The sequence below is a fragment of the Symphalangus syndactylus genome, chromosome 3, assembly GCF_028878055.3.
Source record: "Symphalangus syndactylus isolate Jambi chromosome 3, NHGRI_mSymSyn1-v2.1_pri, whole genome shotgun sequence".
Taxonomy (NCBI): Eukaryota; Metazoa; Chordata; class Mammalia; order Primates; family Hylobatidae; genus Symphalangus; species Symphalangus syndactylus.
Window position 1 is genome coordinate 13558577 of NC_072425.2, and position 19301 is coordinate 13577877.

Here is a 19301-nt window from a genome sequence, read left to right on the forward strand (position 1 = left end):
CTCAGCTCACTGCAACCTCCGTCTCTCGGGCTCAAGCGCTGCTTCTGCCTCAGCCTCCCAAGTAGCTAGGATTACAGGCATGCACCACCATGCCTGGCTAATTTTTTTGTGTGTATCTGTATATACATATTTTTAGTAGAGATGGGGTTTCACCATGTTGGCCAGGCTGGTCTCAAACTCCTGACCTCAAGTGATCTGGCTACCTTGGCCTGCCAAAGTGCTGGGATTACAGGTGTGAGCCACCGTGCATGGCCAGTATTTTTTTTTTTTCTTTTGATTGATAGAGGGTCTGGCTGTCACCCAGGCTAGAGTGTAGTGGTACCTTCTTGGCTCACTGCAGCCTCGACCTCCCAGGCTCAAGTGATGCTCTAGCCTCAGCTTCTGGAGTAGCTGGGACCACAGGCATAAGCCGGCATGCACAGCTAATTTTTTTAATTTTTAGTAGAGATGGGGTCTCACTATGTTGCCCAGTCTGGTCTTGACTCCTGGGCTCAAGCAATCCTCCCACCTCAGCCTCCCAAAGTGCTGGGATTATAGGCGTGAACCACCCACCTGGCTAAGACTGAATTTTACCGTCATGAAATTTTACACAGAAGCACAGAGGGTGGATCAACACATGAGACCTGGTGATGGCCCAGAGCCCAGGGGTTAGCATGAAGCTTCTGAGAAAGCTCCAGGGAAGTCAGGAGCAGCATCTCCTCAGCACTGCCTTCAGGCCCGGCTCACTGGCAGGCGTGCTCTTTTCTCTTTGAACCATGCCTCTTGAGAAGGCGAGGCCTGGCACCTCCTGCCATATTGCAAGTCCAAGAGAAGAGCAAGTCCACAAAACCCAAACCCTGCTGCTGAACCCCCACACTTCCAGGACAAACTCTAAAAACAGGAAAAAACGAAAAGAAAATGCACAAATCCAGCAAGATGCACACACTTCCAACCTTATTTAATGCTTTTAAATTAATGTCAGACTCAAAAAGGGGGATACTTACGAGTTATTTGATCCAAAGCTGAACCCTGAAAAGCAGAAGAAGAGTGAATTAAAGCACGCATCCACTCGAAAGACAAAGGTGGTCCCCATGCTAAGTGCCTGCCCTCCTCTGTGCTTCTCGTGGGAAGCCCTCCATGCCTCCACCACCTACAGGAAGGCGGGAAAGGTACACACAGAAGCCCCTTTATTCTGAGTTTGTCCTCTGGAGCTACTCAGATCCCCCAGAAGGCAGAAGAAATCCTTTACTTTTTATGAGTTATCTTAGTATTTTAGGGTTCTTCCTTCCTGGCCCCAGCTATAGACAGAGGGTCTCTGGCTTGGCCTCTCAGCTGCACTGGACCACACAGATCCATTCATTAGGAAAACTTTTTTTTTTTTTTTTTTGCTGCTGTTGTTTTTCCATCTATTTATTTGCTTCCTCTTCTTTTTGAGGGCCAGAGAAGCAAGATGGCTGGATTCTAGGCCTGGGTCTGCTGCTAGCTGCTAACACTCCAAGGAACCTTGGAGTTTCTGTTTCTTCACTGGTAGAATTGTAATGATACCTAAATTCTGTGCCTTGTCAGTTTATTGCAAGAACAAAATGGAAGACACATTCTGCCACCTGAAGAAGCAGTGTTAAACAAATGCAAGATGCTTTGTGAAGTTTCTATGCCTTTCTTTGAGTCTGCTGACTTAGATTTTTAAACCACGGCTTAGTAAGACCATTATTATTTTAGGCTTCTCAAATCCTGAGAGGAAATCAAGACAGTAATTTCTTTGGTAAGAAATGACACAATGTCCGAAGTCTAACTAAAACCTAAAATATATATATATATGCCAGGCATGGTGGCTCACGCCTGTAATCCCAGCACTTTGGGAGGCCAAGTTGGGTGGATCATGAGGTCAGGAGATGGAGACCATCCTGGCTAACACGGTGAAACCCCATCTCTACTAAAAATACAAAAAATTAGCCGGGCGTGGTGGCGGGCGCCTGTAGTCCCAGCTACTCGGAAGGCTGAGGCAGCAGAATGGCATGAACCCAGGAGGCGGAGTTTATAGTGAGCCGAGATCGTGCCGCTGCACTCCATCCTGGGCGACAGAGCGAGACTCCGTCTCAAAAAAAAAAAAAAAAGTATTTTTCAACCACTTTCAGTATGTTATGTATTTATTTATTTTGAGACAGGGTCTCATTCTGTCACCCAGGCTGGAGTGCAGTGGTGCAATCACAGCTCACTGCAGCCTCGACCTCTTGGACTCAAGTGATCCTCCTGCTTCAGCCTCCTGAGTAGCTGGGACCACAGGCATGTGCCACCACGTCTGGCGAATCTTAAAAATTTTTTGTAGAGAATGGAGTCTTGCCATGTTGCCCAGGCTAGTCTCAAACTCCTGGGCTCAAGTGATCCTCCCGCCTTGGTCTCCCAAAGTGCTGGGATTACAGGCGTGAGCCACGTGCCTAGTCAGCTTTTAAAATACTAAACAGACTGGTCAGGTAAAACATACTCACTTCTTTGGGGGAGAAGGCAAGAGGGACCCATTGTGCTTGTGAGGGGAGAACTTGTAGCAGCTTACCTCCTGTGCCTGATCCAAAACCAGAGAATCCGCTACTCTGGGTCCCAAAACCAGAAGTCTGTTGGGACAGTGATCCAAAAGTGGGGGCATTCTGACTCGCCAGCGTGCCGAAGGATGTGGTGTTGCTGCTGCTCCCAAACCTGCGCTCCAGTGAGAAACAGACCGAGGTCAGTGGGGCCTCCCACCACTTGGCCATCTGCAAGCCTCAGCCCCCTGCCGTAAGTCTCAATACACACGACACTCATGATCCAGGGTGACAGGCTGGGCCTAACTAGCAGCCTTTCAGAGAGAATGAGCTATCGCCCAGGGCCAACTTTTATCTCTGCTCTGGGAAAAAAAAATGGCAGGACTACAGTATGAAATCCAACCTGGCCAGTGTTTTAGTTTCCATCCCCCATCGGAACACAAGGGCATTTGGGAACTATGCAGTACACAGTTCCTGCTCTACCTCCAACAATCCTGAAGCTTTATTCTATCATTTCAGCATTTCTCACTTACCGACCATTCCCACACCCTGCTCCCATTTATTTATCTTCAGCTCCTCTGGGGATCTTGATTCTATTTACTTTTTCCAAGTCATTTCATTCAGGATTTTGTATTTGCTTCCTGAATCAATAATTACTACCCAAACCAATGTAAAAGTGGCTACCATTTTCTTTCCCCTGCTCGCCCCACCTGGAGACAATCCCCTATGCCCCCTCACTCAGTTCTCCCTCCAGATATGGTCCAGCACACAAGGTGGCACTGTGTGACCTATCAGAGCCCCTTGAATTGTTTGCAGAGGAATTCAGCTGGGTTGGGGAGAGCTTCTGGGGTCTGGAGGTGACTAGGTGAGGGAAATGGATCAGTGGTTTCTGGGAGAAGGGGCAGCACCTGGGGCAAGAGTCAACCCCAAAGCAAGAAAAAGTATCTAAAACTCCTCCTTCCCACCATTCTATTCACTTTTAATGGTGAGGTCAAGGCTCTTTCCATACAAAGGTGGCCAAGGGATCTGCTCTCATTGGACTTTCTCCCAGGAGTGGCTTGCTCCCTTCCTCCTCCTGCCTTGGGCCTCATCAGCAACAGCCTGCCGTTCTCAGAGGCCTGCCCTTCAGGGTCGGAGACAGGCTCATGGCCAGGGACCTGGAAGAAGGTAATGGACTCTTATGGAGATTTAATAACTGACCTGGCATTAACCCTTTTTAGGACTAACCGGCCAATCGGGATTTGTGTGAGAGCTGCCCCAAGGCAGAATATGATACTTTTCTACTAGTAAAGAAAACAGCTGGTTTCAAATAAATAAATCAATTCTCAAGATACCCAGTCAAGCCAAACCTTCCACCAACTCTGTGGTACTGTGTGCTAGGTCATCACTGCAGAGAACAGCATCCATGAAGACCTCTGAGAATACCAGCCTAAGTGGGTCTCTAACTGTCCTTTCAAAGCTTTCCTTAACTTTAATTCTTGGGGTTTCCTGAGGGCAAACCTAAGGCATTAGTCTCCCGTGAAACAGGAGAAGCAGCACGCCAACCCTCTCACTCTTGCTGCTGTGCTCCAGCATCCTGCACAGAGGGGACGGGTGTGAGTAAGAACATACTATAGTTTATTTTCAAGATAAAGATGCTGTCATCTTGCCAAGACTCAGATCCCAAGTATCTGGACAATTCCCCTAGACAAAATCATCTCCCCTCCCCCAAGTCTTCAGCACATGCTGAGCCCAGTACCGTGGCGAGAGGCATTTTAGAACTCCTTTCAGGCATCGACACCTCCTTTGAACGAGAGACTTGGTAATCATCCCGTGTACATTTTTTAAATGGGGATGTTGTGGTGTGGTGAAGTTTTTTTTTCCCTTGGGGTTTTGGCAACCACACTGAAATTCTGCCCTTAAAAGCAACTCCCTAAAATGGGCCTTTTCCAGTGCAGACGCACACGAGGCAATGAGAGCAGCTTTGAAATCCCTGATCATCCAGGATCTTCCCATAGGGGGACCTGTGCAACTGAATACTCACTCTGGGGGGCTGCAGGGGAGCAGGGGACACAGGGAGTTGTTTGTTTGTTCAAGGATAACGGGTCTAACACAGAATAATCCCAACAGGAAAGAATCTGGTGAAAACCATTCATTGAGGACTTCCTAACAGAAGCTCCACACCAGGGTACCTCTTGGCTACAAAGCAGTAGCTAAGGCAGGGCTGGTGCCTGCCTTTAGCCCCAGCAGGAGAACAGGGGCTCTGATGACCAGCATTTCTCATACCAGGGAACAGCAACACAGCTGAGGTCCACCATGAATTCAACAAAGCCTGGCTTGAAAGAAATGAGTCTTACCCTGGAGAGGAACAGGAATCTTTGAGGGAGTTGTTCACCAATTTCAAGGGAGGGGCCTTCAGCTCATGGTCAAATTTCTTTTCAGAGCAAGAGTACAGACCCCTAGTGCTTTTTGGCTGGCATGTGGGTTCTCAAGGCCCTCCCCAGGGGGCTTACCCGAATCCTCCTGCGCTGGCAGCCGCAGTGCCCTCTCCGAACACTTTGCCTCCCGTCGAGCCCAGAGGGCTTGTAAAGGCTGGGGCTGAACCGAATGCTGGCACCCCTCCAAACCCAGGGGATCCCCCAAAAGTAGGAGGGCTGCCAAACACTGGAGCAGCACCGAAGCCACCTGAGCAAAACAGAGGCAAACAAACAAATAGGGAGAAAGAAAGGAGGAGACAGGAAAAGACATTGAGCAATGAGAAACCAAATAGGAAGAAAAAAGGGAAAAGAGGATGTTAGCAATTCAAATGCAAGAACTAGAGTAAAGGGCAACAACCCCCTGCCCTTCTATCAAGAAAATAGTAATGAAAACAACAAAACAAAAGCCCTCAAACCAAACCACCCCCCTCCATTTCTAGCAGAGGGCTCTGGGGTCCACTCAGGAGAGCTCCTGCAGACCCTGTGAAGTCAGTGTGAAGCCGTGTGAGTAGACCTCTGAGAGACCACTCGGCGCACCTTCCACCCCTCCCAGGTCCTCTGAGCTGTTTGGAGTGAAAAACCATTCTCAAAAACTCCAATCCCTACCCAGCTGACAAAAGATGACAGTCTGTATTACTTATCAGTACACAGGCAAGACATCTGGCTTCACAGAAACCCAAATTATAAAATCAGAGGCTCAAAACCCCCTCTCAGGGAGAATCCCTGAATTGGGTCATAGCAGAGACAGAGACATGTACACTGGCGCCCAGCCAGGTGCTTTTTATTTATTTACAGCCTGATGGCTCCTACGTCTCTCATCAGAGTCTCCCTTTCTCTCGCTCAGTGGAGAAAGTTTTTTTTTTTTTTTATTTTTTAAATGCTTTTTTCCTGCAGTCTGGAATTACTTCTCAATGAAAAAACACACCAGATTTCTTCTTTGGAGGCAGGCTGCTGTATAAATCTAATAAGTCAACAGTGAGGACAGCCCTAGAGTTCAGATGCCTTCTGCAAGTTGCCAACACTGCTGCCCAGTGGGCTCAGGCTGCCAGAGGGCAGCACCACACAGGTGGCCACACAGACAAGGGTCAGGTCACGCACAGGGCACCCTACTCTGATTGCTGGTGATGCCTGTCAGGCAGGAAGACAAAACATCCTCTGCTGAGCTATTCCTGATGCGGGTTCCCAAACTTCCAAGATACTGCTGAAATCATTCTAAAGTATTAGAATAGACAGTGAGTGTCTTCTTGAATGAACAGAATAGAATGGCATAAGAAATGTGCTCTAACTGGGAGCACCCTCTAAAGGGAGTACTTCTTAAGTGAGTGTTGGCCTATGAACTGCGTGCTAGCGGGAGTAATGCTGGCCTTGCGACAGGCCTTTTCTCCCCTTTCAGAAAGTCAATCTGTTGTTAGAGGGATGAAATCTAGACTTCTTATTGTTTATGTAATCACAACATAAGCTTCTGCTGTCTGAATCAGGAAAGATCAAATCCCGGGTATGAAAAGTTGTCAGCTGAATTCCTCAGTTAACTGTTATTCTGTGATTCGCTCATGTGCCTGTTTGCCATTAACAGTGGTAGGCTGCACAACTGAGAAGATACTTTTTTACTAAGGCTCATGTTTGGGTTAACATTCTGCATTTTAAAACGCTGAGTGAAATTCCAAGCCATGATAATGGAGACTGTTGGGTTATAAATATAACAGACTGGAAAAAAAAAAGTGCTAAAAAACCCTTACAGCTGAATTATTTAAGACTGATCACAGATCTAGTTACACTTTCTTCCTAGACAGGCAGGGCTTTATCTAGTGCCTTGTATTCAATATTGCTTAGACTTCTTGGTGGAAGGTGAGTGAAAAATGGGAAGTCATGATGATATAGAAAATAAACTGGACAGGGGAGGGGTGGCAGTTAAATATACACAGAGAGAAGAAGCCCCCAAATAACACACCTGGGTCACAGCCAAATTAAACAGGAAGAAAACAGTCACTCTGGCTTAAACAGGCAACTCTCTCCTGATGGCAGGAGGGGATTGATTTTATCAGCTGCCGTATTTTCATAAATTTCTTCTCCAGAAGAAACATAAATTTTCTAATAATCAATGATGATAAACTTTCTGATTTATTGAGGGCCCACTATATGCCAGGGGCTTCACAGCAGTTTTCTTAAATCCTCCCAATTATCCTGGGATCCTTACATCACAGGGAAGGAAACTGAGACTTAGACAATATGCCACTTGTCCAAACTTTAGCCAGCTGGTGGGTGCTAGAGCTGGGACTGGAGCAAGGTCTGTGCGACTCAAACGCCCACCTCTCATCTTCCCATCATTCATCCCCTGCCTGCCTCCCTCCAAATCTAACACTTTAGCGAGAGAGCAGGGTATAGACCACTGACCATGGTGGGCAGCAAGGCCATCTTCAGTCCATCCCACCTTCCTCCTGTCCTCTCCCGGGATGACCTCCAGCAGGATAATTTTATAATGCAATTTTACTGAAGGGAGGATAGATACTTTTGGAATTTTTCAAAGACCCATCCAAATCATCAACTTAAAATCTCTCTTAAAGCAAAAAGTGCCCTGACGCCTGGGCAGGAAGGCAGTTCCTCTATTCACAACAGCCTTCCTTCTGATTGGGACTTCCAGTCCCCTCTTTCGACAGAAAAAGCTCTCCCAGAACCAATACGAGTTCCGCAGCAGAGAGATGAAGTCCTGACACATGGGGGGAGTGGCCTTTCCCCTGCCCTCACTTTGATGTTTATGGTTACTAGTTCATTCATCTTATGTATCTGAAAGATAGTTTTTCTCTATTTGAGTCCTCAATCTAAGTATTACAGTTTCATGGGGCAAATAAATACTACGAAAAGTTGGGGGATATATTTTCTCTAAGACTGGACAAATAAAAGGGTCAGATTTTCTTTCTTTTTTTGAGACAGAGTCTTGCTCTGTTGCCCAGGATGAAGTGCAGTGGCATAATCTTGGCTCACTGCAATCTCTGCCTCTCAGGCTCAATTGATCCTCCCACCTCAGCCTCCTGAGGAGCTGGGACTACAGGCGTGCACCAACGTGCCTGGCTTATTTTTGCATTTTTTTTTTGTAGAGACGGGTTTTTGCCATGTTATCCAGGCTGGTTTCAAACTCCTGGACTCAAGTGATCTGTCTTCCTTGGCCTCCCATAGTGCTGGGATTACAGGTGTGAGCCACTGTACCCAATGTCTGAATTAGGTGTGATTTTCCTTTTTTCTTTTAGAGATGGGGTCTCACTATGTCGCCCAGGTTGGTCTTGAACTTCTGGGCTCAAGTGATCCTCCCACCTCAGCCTCCCAAACTGATGGGATTACAGGTGCAATTTTCAAAGGTCAGATTTCCAAATCAGTGGGGACATAATCTCAGGATAAAGAACCATATATAGGAAAACCGTAAGAGTCGAAGAAAACATTATTAGCCTCCTAAAAACATAAAAAGTCTTGACGATCGATGAACTAAAATTCCCCAGTTGAAATGTTCACGATGTACCTTTCTAACTGGGATAAAAGCCTTGTGGCCCTTTCATTTTTAAACAATGCACTGTGTGTATGGCAAAAAGAAAGCTGCGAAGCCCATTTCAGAATATTCTGTTTTAATTTCTAGGAAAACAGTATTAACAACTAGCAACCAAAGACTAAGCTACCTGAGTCACAGTCTGAGGTAAGGTGCACAGTGGATTTGGAAACCACAGCACTTTAGGCTCTAAATATGAGACTCCATGTATTAATTTGGGACAGCCTTACTCCCAAGTCAGCCTCCGACGCATCTAGTCCTGAGGTTGGATCCTTCCTCTGGAATTAGCATATTTCAGAGCATCCCCTACATACGAGGGCCAAGTGTCCTGCCCACTTACCTAGGGGGAGTTTGCTTTATAAAGCTGCTTGCTCAAACAGCCTACCCTCGACCCCCGTCTTAAAAAAAACTCTTTTCACACAACTTTCCATCAACAAGGACAGGAGTGCAGACTCTCCGCAGATCTCAGAGACAGAAACAGGGTGGAGGGGCAGATGACAGAAATGAAGTACATGTTTTCAGATGTAAACATATACTGTTCTTTAAAAATTTTTAGTTATAAATACATCATACATGATTATAAAAAGGCATATAGTTTATATAAATATATACTTTAATAGTAATGCTGGGATAAAAAGTAGTCCTAGTAATGTTCCTTTTCCTTGGTTACATGGGTGTATTCCAACTGTGAAAATTAATTCAGCTGTGTACTTACGCTATGTGGATTGTGGATAAACGTATACTTCAATTAAAAATAAAGTGATTTGGGGGCTGGGCGCGGTGGCTCACGCCTGTAATCCCAGCACTTTGGGAGGCTGAGGCAGGCGGATCACAAGGTCAGGAGATCGAGACCATCCTGGCTAACATGGTGAAACCCCGTCTCTACTAAAAATAAAAAAATTAGCCAGGCGTGGTGGCAGACGCCTGTAATCCCAGCTACTTGGGAGGCTGAGGCAGGAGAATGGTGTGAACCCGGGAGGCAGAGCTTGCAGTGAACCAAGATCGCGCCACTGCAGTCCAGCCTGGGCGACAGAGCGAGACTCCATCTCAAAAAAATAAAATAAAATAAAAATAAAAAAAATAAAGTGATTTGCGGAACAGGGGAAAGTAACATACACATGAGAAATTAAACAGATAATCTGCTTTGACCCTCACAAATAATGGGCACCCCAACAAATCCGTGACTCAGGATGCTTTCCTGTTGATACTTCAGTTATCATTTCCTTATGTGTTCCTTTACTTTGGTTGTTCTGCAACTGTAAAATATTTACAATGTTTTCTCCCCAAGAAGAATCTGTGTTGTCTTAAGAGTTGCATTATGGCTGGGTGCAGTGGCTCATGCCTGTAATCCCAGCACTTTGGGAGGCCAAGGTGGGCGGATCACAAGGTCAAGAGATGGAGACCAGCCTGGCCAACATGGTGAAACCTCGTCTCTACTAAAAATACAAAAATTAGCTGAGCATGGTGGCGCATGCCTGTAATCCCAGCTACTTGGGAGGCTGAGGCAGGAGAATCGCTTGAACCAGGGAGTCGGAGGTTGCTGTGAGCTGAGATCGCACCATTGCACTCCAGCCTGGCGACAGATTGAGACTCCATCTCACACACACACACACACACACAAAAAGTTGCATTACTTGCGTTCTATGCTTTTAAACATGTTTTGGAAGACCTGGAATCATGTTAGGAATGTAGCAGATGCTCAGTAAATATAAAAATAATGTGGAGGAAACAGTTAACTTCTTTACTCCAATCCTACTCTCTTAACCACCCTAGAGATGTCTCCTTCCAGATATCTATGCATAAACAAATACACATATAAAGATAACCATAACAAATAGACATAGGAGTACCTGTTTTGTTTGGAGAGGAAAACCCAAAGCCTTGGGATGCCACACTTCCTCCTCCAGAGCTGAAAGTGCCAGTGGGTTTCTGCTCTCCAAATGACGAGCTGGCAAATCCACCAAATGTCTTGGCCCCACTGTTTCCAAATAGGTTAGAGGTATCTGAAGAGATGAAGATGTGAGGGAGGTCAGAGGGAGAGAAATGTCCTTACCTGCTTCTCAGAACAGAGAAAAAAAATCTCAGTTGGGTGTTTGGAAAGATGGGAGTGACAAGCCGCCTAGAACCCAAGGGAGCGGAGTGACAGCAACAGGCACTTTCTCTGATCTTCACGCACCTTGCTGGGACATGTTTAATCATTTTGGCACACAGGCTCAGGATTTCCTGGCATGATTTTATAGGCACAAAATAAAGGAGCAGTGAGAAGCCCCACTGAAAAGGCTCCTTTGTAGAAGCTCACTGGGTGCTCCTGCAGGTGTCAAGACTGCCCAGCAATGGAGGCCGTGGGCTCTGCCCCACAGGCTGCTTTCTTCTGAATAACAGGGCTTACTTTGGTCTCTTCACACCAAGACTAACTTCAAATTTTGTCAAACTAGGGAAATTAAAGTTAGAACAAATCCAAACCAGGCATAATGGCTTCTAGCACTTATTTCCTGCTTTTATAGTCAAGTTCAGCATGCTTATGGCTGCCTGAGCCGCTCAGAGAATGGCAGTGAAATGAGAAAAATCATGGTGCTCCTATCTTTGATCCAAGGGGATATAGGGATGGTCTGAAGAATGTGAAAGAGGCTAGCAAGACTTCCAGTCAGATTTCCTCTTAGAGGTTTAATGAAGCCCTTGACCTTTTAGATACTTATCTAGGGGGTCATCCCCCTCTCAGTTATGCACTGGATTCCCTCCAAGAATTAAAGGAAAAAAGGAAACTACTAAAAACCAAGATGGCTGAGAATTTTTTTTTCACCTGTTACAAGAAATGCAAACCTGACAGATAATAATAGATAAATAGCCAAAGTCCACATACACAGAAGCTGTCACTCAGATAATACAGCACAGGATATGTCAGAGTTTTCAAACTTTTTTTTGGGGGTGGGTGGGGTGTTGGTGGGAAGGGAAGGAATAACTCACGTTTCCTACCACGTCTAGATGGGTGCTTTATTAAATATATGCCCACAAGGCAGGGAGAAGCTATCCTGAAGTGGAGTGGATGCCCAAAGACACAAGGCATAAATGGGAGGCACAGCATATGCTCTAGGTAATCACTGGGTGGGTAATGAAGGACCAGTCTCTCCCTAAGCTTGTGAACAGTCAGGTGTTCACAAGCAAAGTGAAAGGAGAGGACCGGAGGAGGGGGAGCACTTAACATCATTTTCAAAGTCGAGCTGTTGGAAGAGGTGGCCCCCCCATTAACCTGTCACCTCCCCAGGTCTCTCAACTCATGCTGCTACCAATCGACCCTAATAGGAGAGCCAACATGGTTAATACGTCCAGATACAATGCTCTTAATCCACAACCCAGGAAGTCAGTGGCCTCACTTTGGGACCCAGTCACCTCAAATTTCCAGGCACCAGTAATACAATATGACTTGGCCCATCACATCATGGTCACTGCCCTACAAAACCACTGCTGACAATTTGAGAGCCTGGCTAAGGACCCACATGTCGGGTATGTCAGGCACTGGCAGCTGGGTGGTTAAGAAATCCCTTTGTATCACCCTCATAACTCAGTACCACAGGATAATATATCCCTTGATGGAGTCCCACAAAATGGCCTTCTGAGCAGTTTGACCTTCCCGTTATTGAGCTAGCCCAAAGTTACGTCTGATTCCTTCAATGGCAGTACATTTGACACTGGAGATGAAAACAGGCTTCTCAGCCATTCCGTTTACTTGGTATTTCAGGAACAGATTTTTGCACTTTGTTAGTGCTAGCAATGCAAAATTCAAATAGCAAACAAATTCAAGGGCAAGACTGGGGTTGAATCTCCTCTTGGAGAAACTTGGTGCAACCATATGAAATGTGAGGTGAAACGATTTTACTGGGACAGTGGTGGGAAGTCAGAGATCATTTAGAAGTCTTTGGGCTTTTTTATCTTTTTCTCTCTTTAAGAACTCTCTGGCTTTAAAATCTTTATGGCATATTATAGTGGAGCAAGCAGTGAAGTTTGCAGTCAGACCTGGGTGAGATTACCTAAGAGCTGTGTGACCCTAGGCAAGGACTTAACTATCCTAAGTCCCAGTTTCCCCACACACAGAACAGGACAGCGACTGTGACTCTGCAGGGATGCTGGGAAGATAACATGATGCACACAGGGCACTAGTGTGGTATGCTGTAGACTCTCAGAAAAGGCTGCTGCCCTTCTCTGTTCCTTCAACCTCCTCCTTCCACATCTCAATCACACTTCAGCTATTAAGACACTAAGCAGGTCAGCAGGAGATAATTAAATCCTTTTCATTTTTAAAAGATCCCAAGAATGACACCATTAAAGCTGTAGTCACTCTCATTTACAGTCTCTCAAGGAGCTCTGCATGTTGAGACATTTTACCATTGATTTAAACTGCTCTGAAACAAAGTACCATAAAACAATGACTGAGTCTCTGTTTCTAATGTCAACAATGTGTTTCTTGGTTTTCTCCTAATGGTTCCAAAATAACACAGTCTCTAGCTTTTGAAAATATGTTACCATATTCTCATATTACCGCGAGAATATCTTGGCGGACCAAACAATATTTCACTGTAGAAGATTCTTCTTGACTTGTAAATAAACTATCCAGTAAAAAAAACAAGTTTGTCTTTGCATAGCCATCTGTGACTGACACTTTAGGGGTGCCAAGTACAGGTAAAACTGGCATCTGCTCTGGGCTTCCACCCTGCTGGCAAAACATGGATCCTCTTTGGTCTTTTATTTGGCAAAAACACTAGCATAATCCAATATCAGGGCCTGACCCAATCTGAATTAAATTATACTTAATATAAACTGGATAGCAATTAAATTCGATACAGAGTATCAGACCAGGCCCCATATCATCCTGCAGGTCTAAAGTCACTGAACAAGAATTCAATGCACACTCCGAAAGGGTCTCTCAGGAAGCTCTTGCCCAGGATACTTTCCAAGATATTTTCTTAAAGAACAGTTGTAGAGGGACCCTGTAAACCCACAAGATCATCATCAAACGGCTTCTTCATCTTCTGATGAGACAAATATGTCTTTCAGGACCCTAAACAGAAAGAATGTGCTGGGAATGGCCCTACACAGTGTCCTCAGGACAATACTCAAGGAGGCAACAGGTCCTTATGGGTAACAATCCACAGTGGTGGTGAATTTTAGATGTCCCCATGGGTTCACAGGTTTTCTTTAGTAGAGTCTATGGGGATGACAGAGAGAAGAAGCCCTTCTTGCAAGCTTTGAGCTTCTGGATACAGAACATGCCAACTCCCAAGTACTGGTGTTCTCAGCTTGTCTTTCGTGGTCCTTGTTATAGTTCTCATGACTTCTCAGGGGTAAAGTGGGCAGTTTCAGGGCTAAGCAGCCCGGGGCATAAATGTCACAAAGGGAACTGCTCAAATAACTCTATAATGGGGTCTTTTCCATGCATAAATTTTGCCCAAAAAGGCATACCTGGGAGACGTTCTGTAAACATGGCCCATCAGAGCTTGGGAAACGCAGCTGGACTAAATCCTGGCTATGCCACTTAGTAGCTGTGCAACTTCTGCAGTATACATCTCCTCTTGGACCTGATTTTCCTATCAGTGAAATGGGGACAGCCACATCTAAAAGCCAGTAATGTCTGACAGGCTGGGGAGTCCTGGTTTGTAGGGTTTTCTGATTTCCATTACATAAATACTCCACAATGGCTCATTTCAGGCTACCCCACACGATGTCACCAAACGAGCAATTGGGAGGATGTGCACATGTGTCCGTGCAAACCAGCTGCAGCCAGCCACTGGCAGAAGGCAACTCCTTGACAGTCAAGAGCCATGGCATTAGAGATGAGTAAACGAATGTTTATAGGGATATGACACATTTAACTTTTAACAAAATTGGCCAGTAACACAACCTCACAGATGATACCTTAGCTCTGGGATAAACCCAAATTTCTAACTGCAGTGGAGCATGTTATTAAGTGTCTATTCTGTGCCAGATTCTGTGTCTGGCATGTGACATATAGTCTAGCTGAGTTCTGTATCTGTGACTTTCTGGCTCCGTGACCTCAGAATTCTGGGCTTGTTTCTTCAATGGAAAATGAAGAGCCATAAAAGGACGATGTTTTCAAAGTATGTGTTATGGAGCCTCACAGTCCTGTGGTGCCAGCCAGCTGTGTGTTTTGGAGTTCCTGACCCCTGCTTCAGCATGAACCTACTTTTGTTTTCCTTATCAGGATGCTGCTTAAGAGTTCATTGGCAAAAACAGTTTTTGAAAACTACTAGACTTGGATTTCTAAGATCCAGGATTCTACATCCCTCCTGGCAGACTGAAACCTAAAGAACAAAAACTTCTGATTATATAATTTCACGAGTTAAAAGGTATGTGTCTCTTCACAAGTTATCTTTCCTTATGTATTAGTGGAATGGACAGTGACATCAAAATAACTAGGTTTTTGTTTGTTTGGTTTTTGAGATGGGGTCTTGCTGTGTTGCCCAGGCTGAACTAAAAAAATGACTAGTTTTTGATTTAGCAGTTTAGAAGGGCAAATCAGGATAGAAAGTTTTGCTAACTGCATAGGCCTTAATATTAAGGAAACATCTGTCATGACTGCAGAACACTACCTCATGATTCATGGAGATCTCACACAGCACAACAGATGAGAGAAACTTCATGTAGGGCACATTAAATGAGAGAAGCTGAGACAAACAGGACAGGCTCCCAACTTCTAATCTCAGCCTCCGTCTGAGCAGCAGAATAAAGATCTACACAAACAGATTTCTTTCATTTCCAACCATGAATACACAGCTCAACAAAGAATTTTTAAGGCCGAGAGCGGTGGCTCACGCCTGTAATCCCAGCACTTTGGGAGGCTGAGGTAGGCGGATCACCTGAGGTCAGGGGTTCAAGACCAGCCTGGCCAACATGGTAAAACCCTTTCTCTACTAAAAATACAAAAACTAGCCGGGCTTGGTGGCAGGTGCCTGTAATCCCAGCTACTCAGGAGGCTGAGCTGGGAGAATTGCTTGAACCTGGGAGGCTGCAGTAAGCCGAGACTGTGCCACTGCACTCCAGCCTGGGTGATAGAGCAACACTCCGTCCAAAAAAAAGAAAAAAAAGGCTGGGCATGGTGGTTCATGCCTGTAATCCCAGCACTTTGGGAGGCCAAGGCAGGCAGATCACGAGGTCAGGAGATCAAGACCTCCTGGCTAACACGGTGAAACCCCATCTCTACTAAAAAAAAAAATACAAAAAATTAGCCAGGCGTGGTGGCGGGCACCTGTAATCCCAGCTATTCAGGAGGCTGAGGCAGGAGAATGGCGTGAACCCGGGAAGTGGAGCTCGCAGTGAGCCAAGATCACGCCACTGCACTCCAGCCTTGGTGACAGAGCAAGACTCTGTCTCAAAAAAAAAAAAAAAAAAAAAAAAGAATTTTAAAAATTAGCTAAAGAAGGCTGGGCATGGTGGCTCATACCTGTAATCCCAGCACTTTGGGAGGCCGAGGCGGGCGGAGGAGTTTGAGACCAGCCTGGTCAACATGGTGAAACCATGTCTCTACTAAAAATATAAAAATCAGCCGGGCGTGGTAGCACGTGCCTGTAATCCCAGCTACTTGGGAGGCTAGGGCAGGAGAATCGTTTGAACCTGGGAGGCGGAGGTTGTAGTGAGCTGAGATCACGCCATTGCACTCCAGCCTGGGCAACAAGAGTGAAACTCTGTCTCAAAAAAAAAAAAAATAGCTAAAGAAAGTACTGGCAGATACAGCTTCAGATGAAAATAAAACAAAAACGTAAGAGGTGAGAAATATTAAAGGCTTCAACTTTTGGGTGACATCTCCCTACAGGAGCTGAATTTTAAGGAAAATTCGGAGAGTACTATCCAAATGAAGTCTGCATGCTCTCCTCCCAGCATCCTCGGCTTGCTCTGCTGCCGCTCATTTATGCTTGTCTGCTTGCATTCACATCAAGTCACTCCAATACTAAGAAACAGAGCGATTTGGGCCTTGGGAGAGAAGAGGGGAGCAGCTCAATACACAGATCCTCTCCCTGCAGCTCTGATGTCTTTTCATGATTATGCAGGACATCTCATTAAAAAACCAAAAATAAAAAAGCAAAACAGATCACACTGCTTTGGGGAAGATATTTAAATGAGCCTTCTAGATTTTTTTTTCTTTTTATATTTGTCACTGAAGCTTTGATAACACTCTAAGAATGACAATGGCATTAGGGGACCAAGGGACTGGGAAAAGTCTTCTCAACTTACTTGAGGTAGCTGTGGATCCAAAGCCCCCACTGGCTGAGCTGAATGGGTTTTTGTTGGCTGCATCCTGACTGGGTTTTCCTCCAAGGCCACTGAAGAAACCTCCCCCTCTTCCAGTGTTTCCAGACCCAAACACGCTACCACTGGAAGAGGATGATTGCTAAAAAACAAAAGGGTCAGGAAGCAAGATAGGATGAGAGGTCATCGTGAAATGGCAGGCTGCATCCGTGGGCAGGAGGTGCTCACAGCTGGTACAAATGGAAAAAGCAAGAGAACTCTGATTAGCTCTGGTACAAATGCTCTAACAACCACAAAAGAAGCTAGACTCTGGACAGGGACTTCCTACCTATGAGAAGTTCTCAAGCTATTCCATGTTCACAGTTCTCTGAAAACATGATTTATGGTAGGTGGGAACTTTTAATGTTTGTCTGCTACACTGCCCGCAGTGTCTGTTTGACACAATGCCAGGGTCAGGAAAACCAACCCCACAAGAGATCCACCAAATAAAAAGTTTGAAAACATTTACAAGCTACTACGAACACCACTTATTCTGATTCCTCCAGTGTTTGGCTGAACTCATTAGCAATGGATGATAAGTGATTTTCACTGTCTTTCTCTCAATTTGTGCACTTTTATTTCATAATGACTTTCCCAGTGCTGCAGAAGTAAGCTTAAATTAGCTTCATTGTTGAAATGATGACCAAAGCTGAATTCTGTCCAAGTTCGCAAATCTCATGCTCAGAGGATGCTGCTAGCACAGGGGCAAATGCTGACTCCAGGCTGTGTCAGGTCCCAAACACTTAACTTCTCTGGAAGCTGGTTCTTAACAACTGGGCTACATTTGAGGGGCCATTCACATTAGTTAAGTGTCATCTCTCTGTGGCTGAGAATGCAGAGTAAGATGGACTTTAGAAAGGGGCCACTGTCCACAGAAACTTGCAAGAGCAGAGCGGTGTTATCCATCCCCTCCTATAAAATGGGGGTAATAAACTACCCACCTCAACATGGTGGTGAGTGAATTACATGAGCCAAGAAATGTAACACACTTTAGAACAGAGCCTGAAACAGGCTTATATGCTCAAAAAAATGGTTGCTGTTCAGTGTTGTAACCACAATGAACCAAAAATCAAGCACTCTGTATGTGCTAGGCACATTCCTAAGTATTTTCTAAGTAATCATTTAATCTCTACTCGTCAAACCTCCAGTGGGCGCACCCCCTAGGGTATCCCCTCCTTTCTACTCTGATCTGAGCCACCTAACCCCAACCTTTTGCCCAGACTATGCAACAACTTAGCTGTCTTTTGCTCCCACTACAGTCTCTGTCCACACAGCAGCTGGAGCACTACTTGCAATGGCAGTCATATCATTTCGCTCCTGCCTACCAATTCTAGAAGGCCCGACATGATCTGTGTCCCCTGCCCACCGCTCTGACATCATCTTTTATCACCCTCGCCTCACTCAGGACAGTCACACATATCTTCTGTGCCTCAAATACAACAAGCTAATTTCTGTCTTACAGCAACAGAATGTACTTCCTAGTCTCTCTTTTTTCCCTTTAAATTTCTTAACGACAACAACAACAACAACAATAGTACCAATTCACTACAACCATTTAATGGTGAGTCACAGCTTTTAAAAACTAGGAATCCAATTCAGTCCTAACAGCATTGGCCCTGATAACTAGTGAACTGCCATGGAAAGGTAGAAAACTTAACAATGAATGCATGCATGTGGAAGGTATTCGACTGCTTAGCTGACGTCCATGCATCAGGCTGAAACACAGAAAATTGCCAGTATATGAGCATTTTGCCTGACAAAGCTCAGAAACCTCAAATGGTTCAGCTTAATTTTTAAAATGTGATTTGATAGGCCAGGTGCAGCGGCTCACGCCTATAATCCCAGCACTTTGGGAGGCCGAGGCAGGCGATCACCTGAGGTCGGAAGCTCAAGACCAGCCTGACCAACATGGAGAAACCCTGTCTCTACTAAAAATACAAAATTAGCTGGGCATGGTGGTGCATTCCTGTAATCCCAGCTGCCCTGGGAGGCTGAGGCAGGAGAATCACTTGAACCTGGGAGGCAGAGGTTGCAGTGAGCCAGTATCGTGCCATTGAACTTCAGTCTGGGCAACAAGAGCGAAACTCCGTCAAACAAACAAAAAAAAAGTGATTTGATAAATAATGGCTTCCCATGAAAATGAAGTCGATCTCTAACATACTTTACTGAAGTCAACATGAATTGATAGTTATTGCATCCTCATAAATGGGTGAGAGAGAATTCCATTAATTTTAATTGAGATAAATAACGGGCTTTAAAACATAAAATTATGGAAAATCTAAAAACTATACAAAAAGCAGACAGAATAGTATAATGAACCCTCCAGACACCCATCAGCCAGATTCAACAATGCTCAACTTATGGCCTGTCAGATTTTGTCTTTACCCCCAAGTACTTCTCATCCTTTATTACAGTGGAGCAAATCTCAGGCATATCATTTCATCCACTAATTTTCCTGTATAAATCTATAAAACCATCACTACATGACCATTATATCTGAAAATTTTAACAATAATGCCTTAA

The 19301-nt window shown here is 45.2% G+C and overlaps 1 protein-coding gene and 1 long non-coding RNA gene across 12 annotated transcripts in view; one reads left to right on the plus strand and one right to left on the minus strand.

Annotated features, from left to right (window-relative positions):
* Positions 1-16581, plus strand: part of LOC129478770 (uncharacterized) — a 36581-nt gene extending 20000 nt beyond the window's left edge. The window contains exons 7-8 of the long non-coding RNA XR_010119944.1: positions 14698-14842; positions 16306-16581. This is a non-coding gene — a long non-coding RNA (uncharacterized lncRNA). The remainder of the gene's footprint in view (positions 1-14697; positions 14843-16305) is intronic.
* NUP214 (nucleoporin 214) overlaps positions 1-19301 on the minus strand; it is a 109275-nt gene that overhangs the window by 1360 nt on the left and 88614 nt on the right. For 10 of the 11 annotated variants that reach the window (XM_063635755.1, XM_055270640.2, XM_063635753.1 and 7 more), the window contains 5 exons: positions 16725-16881; positions 10334-10486; positions 4988-5159; positions 2531-2670; positions 984-1008 (listed from right to left, as the gene is read on the minus strand). In XM_063635755.1, coding sequence (XP_063491825.1) covers positions 984-1008; positions 2531-2670; positions 4988-5159; positions 10334-10486; positions 16725-16881 — 647 coding nt within the window. Of the gene's footprint in view, positions 1-979; positions 1009-2530; positions 2671-4987; positions 5160-10333; positions 10487-16724; positions 16882-19301 lie in introns of those variants that run through there. The other variant, XM_063635761.1, reaches the window with a different exon arrangement.